This window comes from Zootoca vivipara, chromosome 1, assembly GCF_965207765.1.
Source record: "Zootoca vivipara chromosome 1, rZooViv2.hap1.1, whole genome shotgun sequence".
Taxonomy (NCBI): Eukaryota; Metazoa; Chordata; class Lepidosauria; order Squamata; family Lacertidae; genus Zootoca; species Zootoca vivipara.
The window spans coordinates 104030070-104050900 of record NC_142582.1 but is presented as its reverse complement, the minus strand read 5'-3'; the positions used below and the strand labels follow the sequence as shown (position 1 = coordinate 104050900).

Genomic DNA, 20831 nt, shown 5'->3' with positions numbered 1-20831 from the left:
GGAAGGAGCATGCAATCTCATAGGCTATTTGTATCTCAGTGTATACACAGCTGGCCCTTTTCTCAACATGAAAGTTAGCTCACCTGCCAACTCTCACAAGTGATAGCATAAAATATGCCAAAAGGCAAAACTACAAAGCAAAAAATAATTAAATTGCAAAAGTTAAAGGACCTACTAGACAAGAGTGTCTATGTGGCACTTAAGCAGTTTGGCACTCTACGGATGCAACATTCTCCGCCTTTCACTATCACAGAAAGAATGTAGTTGGTCAAGGGAACCGTGGACTCAAAAAGGTTGAAAACCTCTGCCACAAAAAGGTTGAAAACCTCTGCCACAATCCATTCGCCATTGTTATGTCTGCCAATGACTCAAAGTAACAAACAGCTTGTGAATGGAGTGGACCCTTTGCACAACTTTGACATGCAAGTGCTTCCCACTACATTCTTTCTGCACTTCATGCAAAAAAGTAGTACTGTGGTAATCAGTCACTGTCTGTGAAATAGTACAGGAAGACTATTGTCTAAGATCTAAAAGCTTTTTAAAAACTCAATCTAGACTGAATGGATATGGAACTTCAGAACACAATAATGTAGCCACAAAATAAAGGTATTCCTAATTTAATAGATTCAAATGCTGTTTCATCATCTTGCTGATGAAAAATACACACAAAATCTCATGCAAATTAAAGTTTCCATAATGTTTCTTCAAGCTACAAGGAAACATCAGAGCAATATACTAACATCTTTAAAAAGATGTGGTGGGAGTCAGGGTGAGGCCGAATGGACAAAAATAAAGAATACTAGAAAATTAGATAGTTACATCATCAGGGACAGCAGTTTGCACTACTGAGTATAATTTAGTAATTATTCAAATTTTATTCTGAAACTGTAACCTATATAGCCTTGAATATTTCAAAGAAAGCCAGTTTATTAAAACTGAAATAAATATAAACTATTAAAATAAATGCAACTAAACATGGAGATGGATTTTGTTGAATTTGCTTTTCTGACACCAAGTTGAAATATAAAGTTGCCAAAATACAGACAAGTATATAATTCTACAGCTAAAATCCAAAGCCACATCATAGGAGGTCTGGAAGAATGTTACATAGGATTATAAAAATACAAATGAATATGTTAAAAGCAATCCAACAAGTCTGATAAAACTCTGTATAACTCATACTGAATACTTACTGACTGATAACTCCTACACATCAGAAGTAAGATAGTAAAAACGGCAACAACTGCACCACAAACCACCATTTCCCATGGAAAGCCATAAAGATCTGGACCAGGTTTCATATTTTCAGGCAATGCTGCAAGAACCTTAAAACAAAAATGAACAAAACTAGCTTTCCCCCAAACAATTAAGAGCAAGATGTTAACATAAATTGTGTATATTTGATCAGGTTAATATAGCGTTATTTCAAAACCAATTGATAAAACATTTTTGCAAAACAGAAATAAATACAATAGAAAAGTTGGAAGGGGGAAAGAGATGAATGTCTCATGATAAGCAAACTCCGCAGTTTAGTGTTTCAGTCTTTTATGTTTACTTTTTTAGAACTGATATAGACACTTATCAGAAGCCCTATATTTTATCTGGAGATTTCATTTATTTAACAGTATTGTTTAATAGAAGACAAGAGTTATGTTCTTGATAGTATTGTATGCACACTTCTAAATCAGACAGATAGGTGTGCTATCCAATGTTTGCTTACATAGGGTTGCTTTTTTTAGCAAACCCCAAAAGTTGATGCTCATAAAGGATGGAAAAATTATTAATAGAACTAGGAACACTTGTTAGCAAGAGAACTAGCTTACAGTGCCTCTCTCCATATAGGACAAAACTGCTAAACAGCAAATGACAGGAAACAGACTTATAAGATAAGGCAGTGTCAAAGATTTGGTTGACTAGATGAAATCAATATATGAAACAAAGACCTTGCTTCCACACACTGCTTCTTGGTTTCATCTCACTGTCCTTCTAGACTTGCCAAATCACAACGTTGCAGCAACAGCAGAAGCTACAACTTGCAGAACTCCCTTTACATAAAATTCTTAAACGGAATAACAGCCCTGTCAGGCTCTATAGACTAGGAATAGAGAACCTGTGGCCCTCGAGTTTTCACGGACTCCAACTTTATCACCCTTGACCATTGACAATGCTAGCCTGATCAACATCTGGAGGACCCCAGGCTCCTCATCCCTGATCTAGATTCTAAGGTATTTATATAGCCAGTGACTTTTTGAAAGACAGTACCTATCCCTTCAAATCGCCATCATTTTTCTAATTCCTTTCTAGTTTCCATCCCATGTGAATTTTTCCTTGACACCATTTCTTCTTGTCTCCATAATCAGGTTTTATCAGATTCCTGCTTTTCAGGCTACTGCCTACAGTGTCCCTTCAGATACCCCCACCTTTCCCTTTAGATACCCCACCTTTTGGCCAATCCTCTTAACTACTCAACTTACAGGCCATTCTGACATTATGCATTGTGATTTCTTCAGAGCCTCCTCCTTTGTTATTTAGCTCACCCGCCACGCATACACTTTTTTCTCAGTCTATTAACTGCACTCTACCCTTCAATTTCCAGAAGGATTAGACTATTATAGCAAAAACAACAAAGTATGGCATAAACTTTCACATCTCATGAAGTGCACTATGGCCCATGAAAGGTTATGCCCAGTAAAGGAAAAGTGTCACAACACTCTTTATCCTACGGTAACTCTATCACTCAGCCACCTAACTCTATCACTCAGCCACCTTATCCTTGAATCTTAGCTTTACTATCGCCACATCTACAGCTGCCCTGCAAAACTATGTACCTGCATTTTAAACCCAGCCAAACAGGCGATTTCCTTTACTCTCATTTTGATCCCTCAAACACTGGACTGTTAATGAACATTTTATGGCCTCACACCAGCTTGAATAATCTGTATCAGAAACTTCACCACCACATACATAATGCTGAGCAGATCTTTCCATGCTATTCTTCCATCTTCAACACAAGATGAGGGCTTCAAAACCAAACTGGGCTCTTGAGCAATCCTTGGTTTAGAATTGGTCTTGAACTTGGGCCTCACCATCTCAGACACAACTCTATGAACTGATCCACACATGCAAGTCTTATCACACAATAGCTGGCGTGAATTGCTTCTACCAAAAAACATAGTACAGTATTTGAGGCTGGTTTGATCCAAGGTACCTGATTTATAATGGTTGCTACATAGAGGCAAATCAAAGACTGACAAATATGCACATGTGAATTCAACCTATAGTATTCGTACAGAAGCAAATAGGATACAAGAGAGAGGAATAGACTACATTAGAGAGCCACTTTGAGTTTTACAGCAGACACCTCTTTCCTTGATCCAGACAGAGACCCGCCAATCCCTTTAACAAACAGGTGACAGACAAAAGACAGCTTTGGAACGAAACTGAAGCAATGAGAAAGCTCCACCTGAATGTCAGCCTATCACAGCTCTTAACAGCACAGGAACCCTATCAGGGAAAAAAGTGGCAACCTACTTGGCTTAAGTCAATGGTTGCATTCCTGGTACCACCACCATCTACCCACGGTACACAGCCAACTGGGAGACATTATGCCAGCCTGGAGGCACTTTGTCATTAAAGGGCTTCATCTGAACCTGGACTTTGTCCTAGAAATGGTTCTTCATAACCAGGAGCGCTTGAAACAACACGGCCGTGCTTCTGAGCATGTGCAGGGCGCAGTCCCGCCGCCTCTTGAGTACCGCAGCCGCCCCTACACACTTGACGGGCGGAGGGGGGCAGGCTTTGGGCATCTCCCTCGTCACAAGGCAAGCAAAGGCGGCATCACAGCCAGAGGGGAACGTAGAGCTGCAGAGCCCCGGCAAAGGCCGGCGACTCCACGCCCACCCGGCGCCCTGCCCTTCCCCGCACTCACGCTCTCCAAGGCCAGTCCGCAGTAGCGTCGAGCGCTGTCCCGCCATCCCAGCCCGAGGCCTCCGGCCACGGGCTCCACGGCGTCCTCCGGGCTGCCCCCCACAACAGCGGCGTCGCCGGCAGCAGCCATCTTTACTGCAGCAACTGCTGCTCGGCTCAGGGGCGCCCAGCGACAACCGGCAGCGCCGCCCACACCGCCTCTTCCTGTCCTGGGCGCCCGCCCGGCGAACGGGACGCACCACCGGCAGCCTCGGAGGGGGGAGCAGGGAGAAACCATGGCCGGAGGGGAGGGAGAGTCGAGCGCCGGGAAAGAAGGTTGCCGACGACACGACACCGCCGTCGCGAAAGGATTTTTAAAAGGGGGGGGGAAGAGGTGGGGGGGACAGGAGATATGGCAGCGCTGCCGGGGAAGGAGAGGCTGTTTCGGTGTTTGGGCAGGAGGCCGTATTTCAGTCGCCCCCACTGTATGGCAGTAGGAAGCACCCACTACGCTGTATTTTTCTGCATGTTCGCAAGTGGCAAAATAAATGATCCAGCCCCGAGGAGGCTACAAACCAACCCAAAGCAGCCACCTGAATGACACAGAGCAAGCAATCCCTATGCAGCCATCTTCTGTGTCTGCTCATGTTGCTCTGGGAAAGGGCGGTGGTGCAAGTGAATTTGGTGGGGACAATAAACGCCAAAGAAGACAGTTGTAATTTTCTCTCCGGCCCAAATCAAATCAGTCTCTTGGCTTTCAAGCCGGTGCAAGTTATTGCAGAGTATACTGCAACATATGCAAAGGGCACTAAAGAGCTTTCAACAATATGCGGTAGTTGAGGGGGTTAGGGCTTGCAGCAGGATCCTTGGACGAGATGAGGCATGTTACAAGCATATCCCTATTTTAATCTGTGGAAGACTGAAGGATATGGACTATTAGTATAAGCTAATATGCAGCCCAAAACAGACAAAGAGTAAGAACACAAGAAGAGCCTGTTGGATGAGATCATTGGCCACCTAGGTCCAGCTTCCTGTTCTCACAATGGCGTGCTAAATGCCTGTGGGGAAATCAGGAGCAGAACATGAGTTCTCTGCATGCGTTTCTTTGTGTCCATAGCCCAATTTTCACATCTCCCTGTCTTATGTGCAGTGTCTAAAGGAGGGATGGGGAACCTGCAGCCCTCCAGATGAGGCTGACTCCAGCTCCCATGTGCCCCAGGTAACATGGCCAATGGTCAGGAATTATGGGGGTTATGGGAGCAAGATCTGGAGAGCCACAGCTTCCTCATCCTTGGTCTTGAAGCCACTCTGAAAGTAGGTCACCCTACAAGGGCTGAAGCTACAGACCCTTAATACAGGTCACCCTTTTTTGTAAACTTGAGGGGAAGTTTTCAGGTTGAAAACTTAAGGCAGGGAATCAAGCTAAAAGCTTGTGGACTTTGAGTGGGGAGGGGGCAAGGAAGAAAGTCCAAGTATCTTACTCTGGGAAATAATATTTATGGGAACTTTAAACAGCATTAGCATAGAGATGACAATTTGATTAACTCCAATAACAATACAGTAATAGCATTGTGTTTCAATCTGGGATCATTTTAAGTAACACTGTGTTCAAGCATGTGCCTTTTCTCTTCAAACAGATAAGAATGCACAGTTTGCTGTTAAGAATCCTAGAATACTTGGGATAATATTCCTTGTAGTACTTGCAGTTCTTAGCAGAAACACCGAAGCGGGAGAATACTGCAAACTGCAAAGTTTGCAGGGGAAATAAATTAAGCTACGGTAATAGCCTGTGGGTGGGGGCCAAGGAAGAAAAGGAAAATACTCTACTCTGGAAAACTATATTTATATCTAGGAGTATGAAATAGGAGACATTTTGATTAACTCAAACAATTTCTTCCGTAGATTCTTACATTAAATCGGTATAGGCTATTTTCACCTCATAGTGTATAAACAGCTGGCCCTTTACTTCAACATGAAAATTAGCTTGATACCTGGGTGTCATAACCTGGGACCATGGTGAATGTCATGACCTAGGAACTATTCCTAAAACATGAGGAATAAGTTAAGAAGCTCATCTGCCAACTCTCAAAAGTAATAGTATTCAAAATGTCAAAAGACAAAACTACAAAGCAAAAAATAAATAAACAGGCAGCAGTAAAGGACCTACTAGACTGGAGTGTCTATGTGGCACTGAATAGTCTGGCACTCTATAGATACAACATTCCCCGTCTTCGTCTTTCACTATCGTTAAAAGTTTAACTACCTTTAAAGACTTACCTCTTCCTCTGCTCTTTCCATTTACGGACCAAGAATAGTAATCACATAAAAATTAGGTTTAAAAAAATCTGTGAGAATAATTAAATTAGTTCTAGTTTCCTAGTTGTTTATCCAGATAACAAGAGCTCCCATAGCTTATGTTTCCAAATGGAAAAGAGATCCTGCTTTGACATGTATGCGTTTAAGGAAGGGGTGCAAAAGGGAGGTTAATGACAAGCAACTTTCTTCCAGTATAGTATTACAATAGTTAGGTCCTTGTGAAATATAAGATTAGTCACAGCAAGTATTTAAAAGGTATTGCTAAACAGATGCTTAGGTAAACCTTTTTGTTTTCTTTTTTTACAAGTATATGACTCAGTTGAAAATATTATCTTATCAGACTCACAAACAACAAGGCCTAAAAGCTGGACTTGAAAGGAAATGCATGTATGCTACCTGTATGGCAGTGCTGGTTTCATATTAATTTCTATTTTCTCATGTAATTGTCTTATGCTGTACATAAGACACAAATTGAATTGAACTTGGTGGGTCTTACGTCCAAGTAAGCATGTTTCAGTTCAGGCTGTCAGTCATTCTTTCTTCAGAACATTCCATACACTTTTAATCTCTTATGGTTACATTTTAAGAAACCCCGGATAAGAGTTATTTATTCCATTAGGTAAAGGTAAAGGACCCCTGGACGGTTAAGTCCAGTCAAAGGCGACCATGGGGTTGCGGTGCTCATCTCGCTTTCAAGCCGAGGGAGCCTGCATTTGTCCACAGACAGTTTTCCGGGTCATGTGGCAAGCATGACGAAACCAATTCTGGTGCACGGAGGACCGTGATAAGGGCCAGAGTGCACGGAAATGCCGTTTACCTTCGCACCACAGTGATACCTATTTATCTGCTTGCACTGGCGTGCTTTCGAACTGCTAGGTTGGCAGGAGCTGGGACAGAGCAACAGGAGCTCACTCCGTCACGGGGATTCGAACCACCGATCTTCCAATTAGCAAGCCCAAGAGGCTCAGTGGTTTAGACCACAGTAAAGGTAAAGGGACCCCTGACCATTAGGTCCAGTCGCGACCGACTCTGCGGTTGCGGCGCTCATCTCGCGTTATTGGCCGAAGGCCGGCGTACAGCTTCCAGGTCATGTGGCCAGCATGACTAAGCCGCTTCTGGCGAACCAGAGCAGCACACGGAAACGCCGTTTACCTTCTTGCTGTAGCGGTACCTATTTATCTACTTGCACTTGCTTTCGAACTGCTAGGTGGGCAGGAGCTGGGACCAAACAACGGGAGCTCACCCCGTTGCGGGGATTCGAACTGCCGACCTTCTGATCGGCAAGCCCTAGGCTCTGTAGTTTAACCCACAGCGCCACCCGCGTTCCTAGACCACAGTACTACCCTATTTACTCCATTACTGTATGAGGAAGCTGCTGCAGCTAGAAAGGTTCTGAAATTTTAGAGTCCTCTTATTTCTGTCAGACAGTTAAAGCTTGTGCCTTTTCACCAAGTCTGTCTGAATTACCACATTTTTATTTATACTTACATAAATTTCTTTTCCATCATATCAAAATGACTCAGGACAGCTACAATATATTCTTCTGTCATTTGACCTATACAATAATAGCTCTGTGATACAGGTGAGGCTGTGGGATACCAACTTGTGCAAGGTCACCCTGATTGGCTTCAGAGTTGAGCAAAACTCATCTCTCTTGCCTTTTACAAGAGTGACAACTGTGGGCTTTCAGGAAGCTTTATGCGTCACACAAGATAATTAATTCCATTCTACCTAGAAAATAAAGTGATGAGCCAAGGAAAACATGTCATCTACTGCTCCTTCACGTCATCTACTGCAAGGGGTTCCTAGTGTTTTAGCAAGGGGACCTTCACAAAGAATTTGCATGTGTTACAAGGCTTAGAACAAACTAAAAATGTGATGGCAACCATGCAAAAAGCACATATACATATGTATACAAAAATCAAATGCCTCCCTAGGAGGCACTGTGCACTCTTGTATGCATTTATATGAGAATTCAGGAGGCTTAATACAACACTGCTGCCTAGACCTTTAAAGCACATTTGAAGCACATTTTCCCCTCAAAAGAATTCTGAGCACTGCAGTTCTTTACAATTACAGTAGATCCTTATCCCCTCCACCCACTGCAGGCCAAATTTAACAGGTAGATAAAGAACAGTTCTTGGTGATATCACAGGAGTCAGTAGAGATGGAAGGTTCTGTCAATTACAGTTCACTCAGTTTCTGTTTTTTCCAGTATTAAATTCAGTTCTACACATTTCTGCAGTGATTTGCAATTCTTTAAAAAACAAACCTCATGAAAACACTTCAGCATTTCAGTGCAAATCTCTCCTAATAAACATTTTTTTTTGTATTTAGCTTTGACTAATAATATTCATTTCTGCAAGCATTTTGTCCTAATATAATGTATTTTGTTTATAATGCATTCAGTTTTAAGCACACGTTTACCCTAATATATGCATTTTTGCACACATTACTTGCCCATACAACTGCATCGCAAAATCCAGGTAAGTGCGGATTTGGAAGGATGGCTGCATTTCAGTTCTCATATTGTTTCAGAAAGTGTGAATTTGATAGATCTTCCTTTAAATGCAAACTGAATCAAATTTCTCCCCCATCTGAACTTGCAAACATTCATAACTTTCGTCCATCCCTACTTTAGATCAGGTTCAGTGCTATTTGAAAACTACAGGGAAGTGACAGGGGAGTGTACTAGCAAATGCAAACTTAGGAGGAATTTTGTGCTTAAATGTCAAATAAAATGTTTTAAAAGCTGTAACTAGTGCATTTTTATAATTATTGTAGAAATACAAATAAACGTACCTTTTTACTGGTAGATGCCATCACTGAAAAAACAGGTGTTATAATGGCACAGAAGTCATTCAAATGCAGGCTTATCTGAAATAGCCATTCTCTTTCTGTTTCATGTAAAAGTAGAGGAAGAGTGAATGAGTATTACAATATATCTTCTTTACAGAATACTATATTGTAATTTTAGGTTTTAGATTAATCATATTCCTTACCATTACTGATAGTATAGTTATGAGTCACTAGATTGTTCTCTGATAATTTTCTTCTTGAATTTGGCTGATGGTGACTATTTTTGGCTGAAGTACGTATTTTCTTCTCTGTATTTACTGGAGACACATTATTTGCTTCTGTATGTTGACCACTGTTAGGTTCTTTATCCAAATTCAAGTGATGTTTTTCTTTAGGAGCATCGTCAGGTAATTTTCCATTATTGGTCATACCTGCAAATAATTGTAAAGTGGTATATGTTTATTTCCACCTGATTACCCCCCCCTTTTTTGCATGTCAATTCCCAGGATCCTTATTCATATCTCATTGTCTTTTCAATCATTAAAGTTCTCCTGTACTACAGTCTCCCAACTTACAATTAGCAATAATTCTTTAAACAAGGAAAAGCTAGGTGTTACTATTAAAATCAGGGAATAGACCACCAAGGCAAAGCATAGTTAATGAAATGAATCAAGGAAGCTCTTGGAGGCTAGAAAGTTCCTTCAGAAACCTGAAGTATTGTCTGAATAAAGAGGGGGGAAGGAAACACAAATTTTGGCAAAAGAAATGCAAGCAGAAAATAAGGAAGAAAAAAAGCATTGGATCACATCCCTGAAATTATTAAGACTGACAATGTAAAATTATTGCATTTAAATATGTTAGAAGCAGGAAACTGGCTAGGGTGGAGATGCATACAAGCATGACTGATGGAATTTGAACCTGATCACTTCTGGAAGCCTTTTAAAATATCAATTTATTACTGTGACAGGGAATATGTTATATTTTCGATTCTTATACTGAAGATGAAAATTTAAAAATGACTTTTCCTTATATTCAAATTTAGTAAACTGTAATGGACTAAAATCCAGGTATGTAAGCAACAACAAATAAGCCTTTTGTTAATAGCCCTACCAAACATGTATCTTCTGAGATACAATTCTTGTGGGACTGTTGCATCCTTCCAGCACCCAGCGATTTATTCTACTGATAGAAAACGAATGATTCTCCTTCTGTATTTTCGGTTCTATAATATATTTCCTTACAAAGCACAATACAACTTGATATTATCCTGCTGTTGTGTAAAGTTATAATGGGCATCAGCTTCTATATTTCATTTTATACTGAAAAAAAATCACATCATTGGTCAGACATTTTGCTTTTTTAAAATACAAAAGCAAAGTGTGATATTGTTCTTGCTTTGTTAACTTTTATTATCAAAACAGTGGTCTGGTACCTGATTCTGCCTTTTGGGTTTCACATTTGTTTCTGATGTCCAGCACAAGACTGTGCAGTTCTGGAAGTAAATTCACTTTATCCTTCAAACACTTTTCATGTCCACTGTTTAATTTATTTTCATGTTCCACCAAAGTAGTCACTTCTTTCATTACCCTGCGAATATCTTCACATGGAAAAGTGGTGATATCACGGCGAAGTTTTTCAAACTCTTGCTCTAGTAGCTGCAGTTCATGCCTTTCACACATATTTGCTTCAAGTATCCTTTTAGATTCCTCAACAAACTTGAAATAAAGTTCCTGTAATCCACTGAAGGAAGTGGCTTCTTTCAGGTCCAACTCTGTATCAGGTGTTAACTGACCATTTTGAACTATTGTCTCCTGATTTGCAGATCTGTCATACTTTTGGTTGTAATTTTTTGAGTCTGCAGCAACAGATTTTTCCTGGATGCTGCTGTCTCTTTCCCCTGGGCCCTGAGATCCCTCTTCCTTAATTTTAACATTATCTAAATACCTGATAAATTTTGCGCTCTGAACTTCACCTTTGTCTTGTTCAAAGTTACTTCTCACTACATCAGCCTCCTGCCTCTTTGTCTTAAGCTGTGTTCCAATAATATTTCTACTATCTTCATATTTTTTTAGAGTCTTCATCGCCCTTATTTTTAAATGGCTCTCCAATAAGCCGTGATAGTTTACCAGAAATGTTACTCCCGACACCTCCTTTCTCTGTCTTGTCACTTGTGCAAGCTACATTCTTGCATCTTAGTTTTTTCTCACTATCTTTATCTGTTTTGCCTTTTTCTTGACTATCTCTTGCATGCCCAGAATAAGCTACTTTCTCTGCATGGTTTAGATTTTTAGGAAAAGGAGAAATTAAATCATGTGCAAATGTTTCATCGTGATGATCTTTAGCTAAATGCTGTGTGTCCATGGCATCTTTAGCATGTGGAGGGATAGGATCCATATAATCATGCACAGGCTGAAGATGATGTGATAAATGTTTGCTAGGATTAACATTATTATCCAGATCAGATGTATCACTTTGCACTTCTAAGTGCTGGATTGGATTTTCACTGGCAGGACTTGTTCCAACTATGGTATATTGTTTCTGAGGTAAACTATTAAAGTCAGTTATCACTAAACTGTCTTCAGGTTTTATGTCAGTTATCTTTGAAGTTGTGTATGCTATTTGTTTCTGATAATCAGGTTTAGTTTCTTCAGTATTTGGAATGCTATCTATTTTTTTATGCTGAGCTGAGATTCTAAGCTTCTTCACTTCTAAACCCGCAGTTAAATGTTGTTTTCTATCATGTCCCTTCTGACTCATAAACTTTTTGTCAGGTACTAAGCTCATAATATTGGTACTCTGACAGTCAAGAGAGGAAGATGATACTTGTTTGCCTTTTAACTCTTTATCTTCCTTCTGATGTGTCAGACTTGCACACATTTGTGGTGAGTGAACACTTTTCTTGGGAAAAGTGCCAGAGGAGCTAGGATAAGGAAATACACTTTGCTCTTGCTGATCTATTAATGAAGCATCACTAACGTGAGCACTATCAAAATGTTCCTCTATTGCTTTTGAATTTTGTTCCTCTTCAACACCTTTTTCACCTATCTGCACTTGTGGGCCCTGAAAGCCTTTCTTCTGCACACCATAGGCGACAGAATCATAATTCAGTATGCAGCTGCTAGGCCCGGAAATCTCCTTTTCACTTTGAAACACTTCCTCAGACAGTGGGGATGGTCCTTGATTATTTGATGTATTTTGTTCATTGTGTCCTTGTTTGCCTTCACTAAGTTCTGAAATATGCTGTGAAAAATGCATCTGTTCTTTTGCACTTTCTTGAGAAAACAAATTCTTACCTACCTTAGTAACTAGACTTTGGTTCATCTCATCTTCAGCACTGGGGTTGATAGAAAAATAATCTTGGATGGCATGGGAGGGGACACTTTCTATATTTTTAACATCAGGAAGTTTCTTTTCATCATGAGAATCTATAACATTATCTGCCCTTATACTGTTGTTTATATGTTTTTTTGAATGTAAATGTAGCACTGGATCTGAAACTTGTATTCCTTTCATAACATCTGTATAACCTATGGCAGGAGTATGACTACTCCCATTCAAAACTTTTGAGACTAAACAATTATTTTTATTAACATTGTATTTGCTAGATTTGGAATCTTTGTTAATAGCCTTATACTGTTGTTGTTGTTGTGGTGGTGGTGGTGGTCTTCTTACACTGTATGTTAATTCTGGTGCTTCATATTGTTCTGTTAAAAATGGATTCTGATATTTTGTATTAAAGTCTCTGCTCCCTTGGATAACTGGCTTATCTTCATCAAGAGGTATCTTATCTTCGCCTGGAATGTTCTTTGATTTGGAAAAACTATCTGCATGTTCATTCAGCTCCTCGAAAAATAGTGCTTGTTCAACATTATCTGGTCTGACAGCTTTCCCATCATGTGGCTCATCTTCTCCTAGGATAGATTTTTCATAGGAATATGTGTCTTCACTAACATAATCCTTTCGCTCTGCCAAATCAGCTAGCTTTCGTGGGTCTAAAGAAAACTGTTGTTTGGCCTCTAAGTTACGAACATTGTTTTTATCTTCTATATTGGAATGGCCTTGTGTGTCCAAACTATGGTCCTCAGGTCTTCCATACAAATTTTTCCCTGTACATTGACCATAGGAAACCTGGTGTTCCAACTCTGCAGATTTTACTGGCAAATGATGTGGTGTGTTATCTTTCGCTAGTTCTTCACCCTGTCTCTTTCCTCTACTTTCTTCACTGCCTTTTACTGCTAAAGAAGGCAGCAAAACGTTTCCCTGGGTAGTATCAGCACCTCTGTTTTCTGGCACCTTTTCAGTAATATTCTGATTTTCTAGTAATTCTTCTTTGCCTATATGTAATACTTCCTCACTCTTTTTAAATTGGGTGTTTTCCTCACTAGACTTTAGATTATTGTGTGCATGCTGAGCATGATCGGTTCCTTCAGATATAAAACTCTGAAAATTCAGTACACTTGTAAAATAACTAACAGAAAAGAAAGATATCGGGTTTTTAGGACCCTCATGATTTTCTTCCTTTGCAGTACCTTGACCTATACTATACGATAACTCATCTACAGCTGATTCCTGTGGACTCTCAACAGTTACATACTCATGCCCTGGTTGATTATCTGATGTAATCCTATTATAATCAATGAAACTGTTATACATACTTTCATACCAACCTGACTGGTCATTTGTTCTTTCTGACTCCTTTGTTACAGCTTTAATTTTATTGATTTCCATAACTTGGTTGTCTGGTATTGAATCCTGTTCTGCATAGGGAGACTTAAGTCGTTTATCACCATGCTCATCTGCTAACTGCACATCAGAATCTGTTTTCCTAACATGTATGCCTGGGGCTTCTTGGTCATATTTTTCTTTCACTTGTTCTTCGTAAAGAGTTGGTTCAGCTGTTTGCTTTGGGGTTTCTTGAACAATTTCCCCTTTGTCTCGTTCTTCATCGGGCATCAGTCTGCCTGTTTGCTTTCTCAAGCCATCGTCCATTAAGCTTGATTGTTCACTTGGGTGCTGCTCTTCATCTTGATCTGCTTCTCCTCCACCTGCAAGCTTTTCTTTGTCTGCGTTTTCTGTAGCATAACGAAAAGGCAAAATATCACTGAATTCCAGATCAAACCAGCTTGATTCAGCTTGTTCAGAATTGCTACGTTCTTTTATTCCTTCTGATGCGGTAGAACTGCCATGGTTGCCGGGAGTGCCAGCAGTGGTGCAGCTGTCGTGGATTTCTGGATCATTTTCTTTATACAGCAGATCAAGTTCTGAGTTGTCACTTCCAAGATGCATCAAATTTGTGAAAGTACTTTTAAACCAGCTGGAGCCCTGTGGTGCTGTTTCACCCTCTTCATTTAATTTTTTAAAGCCACTATCATCAGTTATTGCTATTTTCCTGCGCCTGAATGTAACTTCTTCTGTTTTCTGTGATATTTTTCTGACCACCTCCTCATTTTCATTACTTCCCAAGCCAAGCCAGCCAACAAAACCAGACACAGTCCAGACTGACTGAGTTGGGACAGCTTGCGGAGTCTGACTAAAATGGTCTTCTTCCGGAGTAGTCTCATCTTGTCTAGTCTCCCCGTCTCTGAGTTCTGTATCACCACGGCTTGCAGTTTCCAGCGTATGCAGGTCTTTGTATTTACTGTCAGATTCTTGACTGTCAGGAAATTGTTCTTTATATTCATTTGGGTAAGATGTACCTCCAAGTTTCAAGACTTCATCTTCAGGCATTTCCAATTTGGTGTCTTTTTCATATGAGTACGGAGGTATATATTCATTTTCTTTGTCATAATGATTAAGTATGCTGTCTTCATTTTCAAAAACGTATTCCCCTTCATCAAGACAAAGGAAATCAGTTTCCTAAAAATAAGCAAGTGTCTGAAGTTAATACGCTACTACCCATTTAATACGTCTCTATTATTTCTTAACATTATATCATTGTGACTATTTTTTAAGCATGCAAAATGGCAAGTTATTAAATAATTAAGTTGTTAAATAATTGTGAAATGTACATTCTCTTTAAAAATTAACACAAGGAATATTTAAATCAGAGCAACTTTATCAATCATTTTTATGAGACCAAGTTGAGTAGTTCATGCATTTGAAAGAGGTCTTTAGAACATGTTTTGCACACATGCAAATGTATATTCTTATGCATATTCGTTGGAAGGGGCAGTGATAGATACTTAAAAGACTCTGGGGCACAGGCCTTTGAGTAGAGATGGGCAAATCTCTCAATGTTGGTTTCTCCCAAGTTTCTGTTCTTTGAGTGTTTAAAGCAGAGGTTAGATGGGCTTCTGTCATGGATGCTTTAGTTGAGATGCATTGCAGGGGGTTGGACTAGATCACCCTCAGGGTCTCTTCCAACTCTAAGATTCTGTGGTTCTATAACAAGTTTAATACATTCATTCATATATACATTTTCCACAACCAAAGATGTCCATTTTGATATTACTTTAATTTACCTTAGTTGGCAGTTCTACTTCTTTTGTAGTAAAAGTTTCTTCAATCCGGACTGCATGCACTGGGAAATATCCAAAATCTGCACCTTTCTATAAAGTTAAACATGTAGCTTTTTATTATAAAAGAAATGGGGTTTGGTACTTAAAATTGATATACAGCAAATACAGAGTTGACAAATACAGAATCTCTGCACTTATTTCAATTAAGTCTGGATAATAAAAACTGTTATTAACCCTCATAAAATTATCTCTCCCACTTAATAGAAATACACAAAGTAATAGAACTTTTAATGTTATTATTTTGCACATTATTAAAAGTACTCTTGTACGCTACAATAACCAGCCATTAATTGCTGTTTGGGTCCTACTGGGTACAATAATGGCCTTATATTGTTCCACAATGTGTCTAGCAAATATTACCAGTTAATTTATTTGGAAACAGGGATATGACCTAGTGGCTTGGCTAATAAAAAAGTACAGGACCGAACTAATGTAATAGTGGGTGCCTACACTTAATGTGAAATTACATCTCTGGAAGGGAATGTTCAAAGAAACTATTATGGTTTATGCCAAGAGGATTTAAAAGGATGACACTGTATGCCACAATATTAACATCACTTTGAAATCTTACCTAGGGCACAATTTATTAACAGTAGGAAACAAATAAGTAAAATATTGCCCCCCTGCCCCACCAAGGGAGAGTTATAAACCACACGCACACACTTATATCTTGCATTATTGTATTATATTAATGCCAAAAGATTATGAATACCTGTAACATTTGTTAATGGCCCTATGTGATGAACCACTCACTACAGTGGTAAACTGGACCACAGACTTGAGCGACTTGTATTCCTCATACGATGATCCTGCTAGGTCATGTGAACTACCACTGATTTGTAAAGACAAAATGGCCTGATTCAGAGTGCTGACCACCCATAAACTGTGAGGTGTGGAAACACCCTAAAGTAGTCCTGGCACTCTTATCAGCATCACTTTGTTAGTATTAATTTTGTAAAACATATATACCATGAACTTAGCAGGTGATGCTGTATGGCATACTCCACATACAGCCTTTATTAATGGAAACAAATATTTTGTCTAAATTATAGGAACCTTCCTTACTCGGAAACTTCCTTTGCTGCAAAAGGTGGGGGGGGGGGCTTATGGCTCACATGGATCTTGGATGAGTTTGCTCTCAGGGTTGCAGCAGCCAAATCTACAAAGCAATATTTTTCATGCACTGCAGGGCAGCGGGGTGTGTGTCTCCTTTGGATCGACACCATTTCAGAATAAAATGATTGAAGAAAAGTATAATTTTCCCAGCAACTAAAATATGCTGGATTTTCTATCTGTGAAAGTGGTATCATAACTTACCTCTGAAACATTTGTGAAACTTACCTGGCTAGCATTTTTAAGTACTGTATCTCAAAATATTTAAGGAAAAGTGTCTAGCCCACTGAATAACCACTTATGAATAACCACTACTTAACTTCTGTTTAAAAAAAGGTGCCGGTACTCACCATGAAGTTGTAAGTGCCACACTTTTAACCAGTGCTTTTCTTTTGGACAAAAAGGTGTCATTATTGCATACTCTTGAGTAACCTCAGAAAAAAAGCACTGTGAATAACCAATCTGTTGATATAAGTGAATTCTGATTGCTCATAAGATAAATAGTTGCCTTTTGAAATACTTACACTTCCTGCCCACAAATCCTCCCTTTTCCTGGAGAGTTTGGAGTATACCATTATCTCTTCCCCAGTTCTGAAGTTCAAATAGCGGCAGTCAGGTCCTATGTAGTCCTTAATGGCTAGCACTCTGCTCATTAAAGCTGCATGTATGTAAAAAAACACAGAGGAAACTTAAGCAAGGTTAATCAAATGTAGTCTGGATTTGATCTTATACATGTGGCTTCAGACAGTCATAGAACCATAGAATTGTAGAGTTGGCACCACAAGGATCATGTTCAATCCCTGCAATGCAGGAATCTTTCACCCAGGGTGGGCCTTGAACACACAACCTTGAAATTAAGAGCCTCAAGATCTACCAACTGACATATCCCAGCTGTCCTAAAGTTTAAAATCTACTCTCCTCCTGAATAATATATTGCCACATGCAAAAATCACAGTATATGTCCAAGACACACTAACATTGTGTTTACATTATTTCTGTACATTAGACATCCTCTTCTCCTAGAAGATGGGGGGAATTTATATCACTTTAAATGAAATGTTTTACCACTTACTACAGAAACAACAAAATCCTGGACACATTTTTTTCAGAAGTGGTTAGTCTCACTATGCAATTCTTTAAAAAATTGAACAAACTTAAATTAATTGTTTGCGCTGAGTAGTGTTTGGTTAGAATTTCCTCTAATGGTACCCTGAATAAGTTTAATGTTTGCATATTAATACATATTCTTCTTCTTCTTTTTACCTGTCCTGTAGTATGCGGCCTAACTCACCCTCCTTGTGTCACCTGAAGCTATTTGGAAATTTATTTCCCTGTTTGTGGCACATTCATTCATTCATTCATTGATCTCACCAGTCATTATTTTTGCTAAGTAACTCAAAGTGATTTACAGCAATAAATAAATAACACATACTTTAAAACCAGCATAAATACATTTCCTGCCAGGCCTCACCCTCTGAGCTGCCTGCTAGAGTTCCTCTGGCCTTCATTTGGCAGGTCATGGCCTGATCTAAGGTGGGTCACTACGGCAGCAATACCACTATACAAAATATACTGTAAAAGATTAAATAGGTTCCCAAACGCATGTTTGGGTTGGAGGTGGGTCCTAGGTTTGAAAAAGTTGAAGACTACTGTAAACTGAGTCCACCTAGAAGAATCTGTGAAATATTGGAGGGTATGTTTTGGGTGAGCATAAAATCTGCCTGCCACACCTGATCCTTCGTTGCTATCTCCACTGACAGGGAACTAGAGTGGTGTTGTGTCTCTGGGTGGCACCAAGTGCATAAACAGGGCTGTCTTTACCCAGGGGTGCAAGGGGTGCGGGGCACCCGGGCGCTGAATTCTGGGGGGTGCAAGGCCCCCGCCGCTGAAGCTCTTAACTATTTACCTGTTATGAAATAATAAATAATTTTGATCAAGCTAGAAAAACAAAATGCATATTTACCTAGGTATTACCGAAATGTATACCTACTGTTTCACTGAAGGACTTTCAACTTTGTGTGCTCATTTACCAAATACGCCCCGCGCCAATGCAACAGCAAGTTTTAATTTCATCACTTACAGTTCAAATTCGTTTAGATAAACCGTTAAAAAAAACCAATGTTAATTTTCACGAACTGTCAGCATTTTCTTTGACTAACTACTTAGTACTTTGGGCTCTACTACACATGCGTTTCAGCACGCAATTCTGGTTTTCCATTTCCACAAAAACGTGCCTAGAGCACACACTATGAATTCCGCGAGCTGCATTTTTTCTTCATTTTACGATGAATGCTAATCGAGAAACACTTTTTGGAGTAATTAGAAATACATTCCAAAATAGATTTTAACAAGACTGCTAAACTAAATTTGGGGTAGAGGTAAAGGTAAAGGGGCCCCTGACCATCAGGTCCAGTCGTGTCCGACTCTGGGGTTGCGGTGCTCATCTCACTCTGTAGGCTGAGGGTGCAGGCATTTGTCCGCAGACAGCTTCTGGATCATGTGGCCAGCATGACAAAGCTGCTTCTGGCGAACCAGAGCAGCGTATGGAAATGCCATTTACCTTCCCGCCAGAGCGGTCCCTATTTATCTACTTGCACTTGCACTTTTGATGTGCTTTCGAACTGCTAGGTGGGCCGGAGCTGGGACCAAACAATGGGAGTTCACCCCATTGCAGGGATTCGAACCGCCGACCTTCTGATCAGCAAGCCCTAGACTCTGTGGTTTAACCCACAGCACCACCTGGGTCCCTGGGCGCTGGGCTCTGGACAAATCTTTGCAACCCAGCGGAGCATATGCTAAAGATGGTCTTGTGCATAAATCATGCCCAGGAACACTGTAATAGACAAGTCTTACACATCTGCACAAACACTCCACCCCACACAGTCCTATTACTGTATATAACATTAACATGTTATATACTAGTACTGTATATAACATTAACAGGCAGCACAGTCCTATGCATGTTCTCTCAGAAACAAGGCCATTGAATTCAATGAGTCTTGCTTCTAGTATATAGAACTGCAGCCTTAGTTGCAACCCTAAACATTCTTGGGTTGGGTGTAAGACTCACTGAACTTACCCAGTGGTTCTTCCTTCCGAGAAAACATACAGGAGATAGTGCTACAAACAGTTGCTACAAACAGTGCAGTTTTAAGGCAAGGTACAAAAGCAATAAGATTCACAAGGTGCTAAAAAAAAGAAAGAAAACCAAATCGACCCAAATATATGGTATACATCTGGTAAACAAAACACTAGTAATTTGTATACATAACTAAAATATAAATACTGTAAATATTAATCAGGCCCTTTTGGAAAGTAAGAGATTTTGAATAAGCACAGGGACAATTCTGATGAAAACTAGGCCCCTGGTTTGATAACAAGCTTTTCTACTGAACTTTGCCCTTTCATATATGCTACAACACTGTTCCACCAAATGGCTTCCCAGAAAGAATTTCTCTATTGTTGAAAATATACAGGTTAATCATGCATAAAGCTAATATTTTGCAAACATTCAAGTATATATTGCATTTTCAAACCTTTTTCTTGCTTTGTTTTACAAATTTTGACAACACTTAAATTAGTTTTAAAGAAGTTTACTTAAAGCAAAAGCCCTTATACTTACTTTCACATTCTGGATCGCCACACTTTTTGTGGCCCGACAACAACTTTGTGCTCTTGGTGATAGTTAGCAATGAAAAGATCAAAAATAAAATTCTGATGTCCCAAATCGGCAGCATCCTAAATGGTAAAAAAAAGCTGATCCCTGACAGAATAAAAAAGAAAAACAGATTGTGTCTTGGCAATAGAAGTCTGAAACATCATTCACCCCCCTCCATTTAGTTATATATAAAATCTTTTGGGTTCCATTTTCCTTCTACGTCCAGAGTCCACTTGCATAAACAAGCTGCTCAGTGAACTGTCCTGATTAAGTGGCTTAATTATTAACTGTGTGAGGCAATATAGACTAGGAATTTGAAATGAAAAAGGCGCTTTCTGTCAAACTACAGACTATAGATGTACCAATAGCCTCATTTGCATCAGCAAGTTATTGGAGCGCTTTGTGGAACTTTAGATGCGATGTAGAGAAAGATGCAATATGAATTACAGGAAATACTACCAAATGTTCCAAAACCCTGATGTACTGTTACTGCTGCTTTAAATTTTGCTCAGAGTATGTTT

The 20831-nt window shown here is 39.6% G+C and overlaps 1 protein-coding gene across 7 annotated transcripts in view; it reads right to left on the bottom strand.

The window, feature by feature from the left end:
• Positions 1-20584, bottom strand: part of MIA2 (MIA SH3 domain ER export factor 2) — a 46127-nt gene extending 25543 nt beyond the window's left edge. For 3 of the 7 annotated variants that reach the window (XR_015950551.1, XR_015950552.1, XR_015950553.1), the window contains exons 1-7: positions 20275-20575; positions 17177-17310; positions 15483-15569; positions 10454-14877; positions 9225-9452; positions 9025-9119; positions 1194-1325 (exon numbers count right to left, since the gene is read on the bottom strand). Coding sequence is in view for 4 of the 7 variants with exons in the window: in XM_060272771.2 (XP_060128754.1) it covers positions 1194-1325; positions 9025-9119; positions 9225-9452; positions 13677-14877; positions 15483-15569; positions 17177-17310; positions 20275-20389 (1992 nt within the window). In the remaining 3 variants the exon portion in view is untranslated. Of the gene's footprint in view, positions 1-1193; positions 1326-9024; positions 9120-9224; positions 9453-10453; positions 14878-15482; positions 15570-17176; positions 17311-20274 lie in introns of those variants that run through there. The other 4 variants (XM_060272775.2, XM_060272771.2, XM_035108826.3 and 1 more) reach the window with 4 other exon arrangements.
• Between the last annotated feature and the right edge of the window lie 247 nt (positions 20585-20831).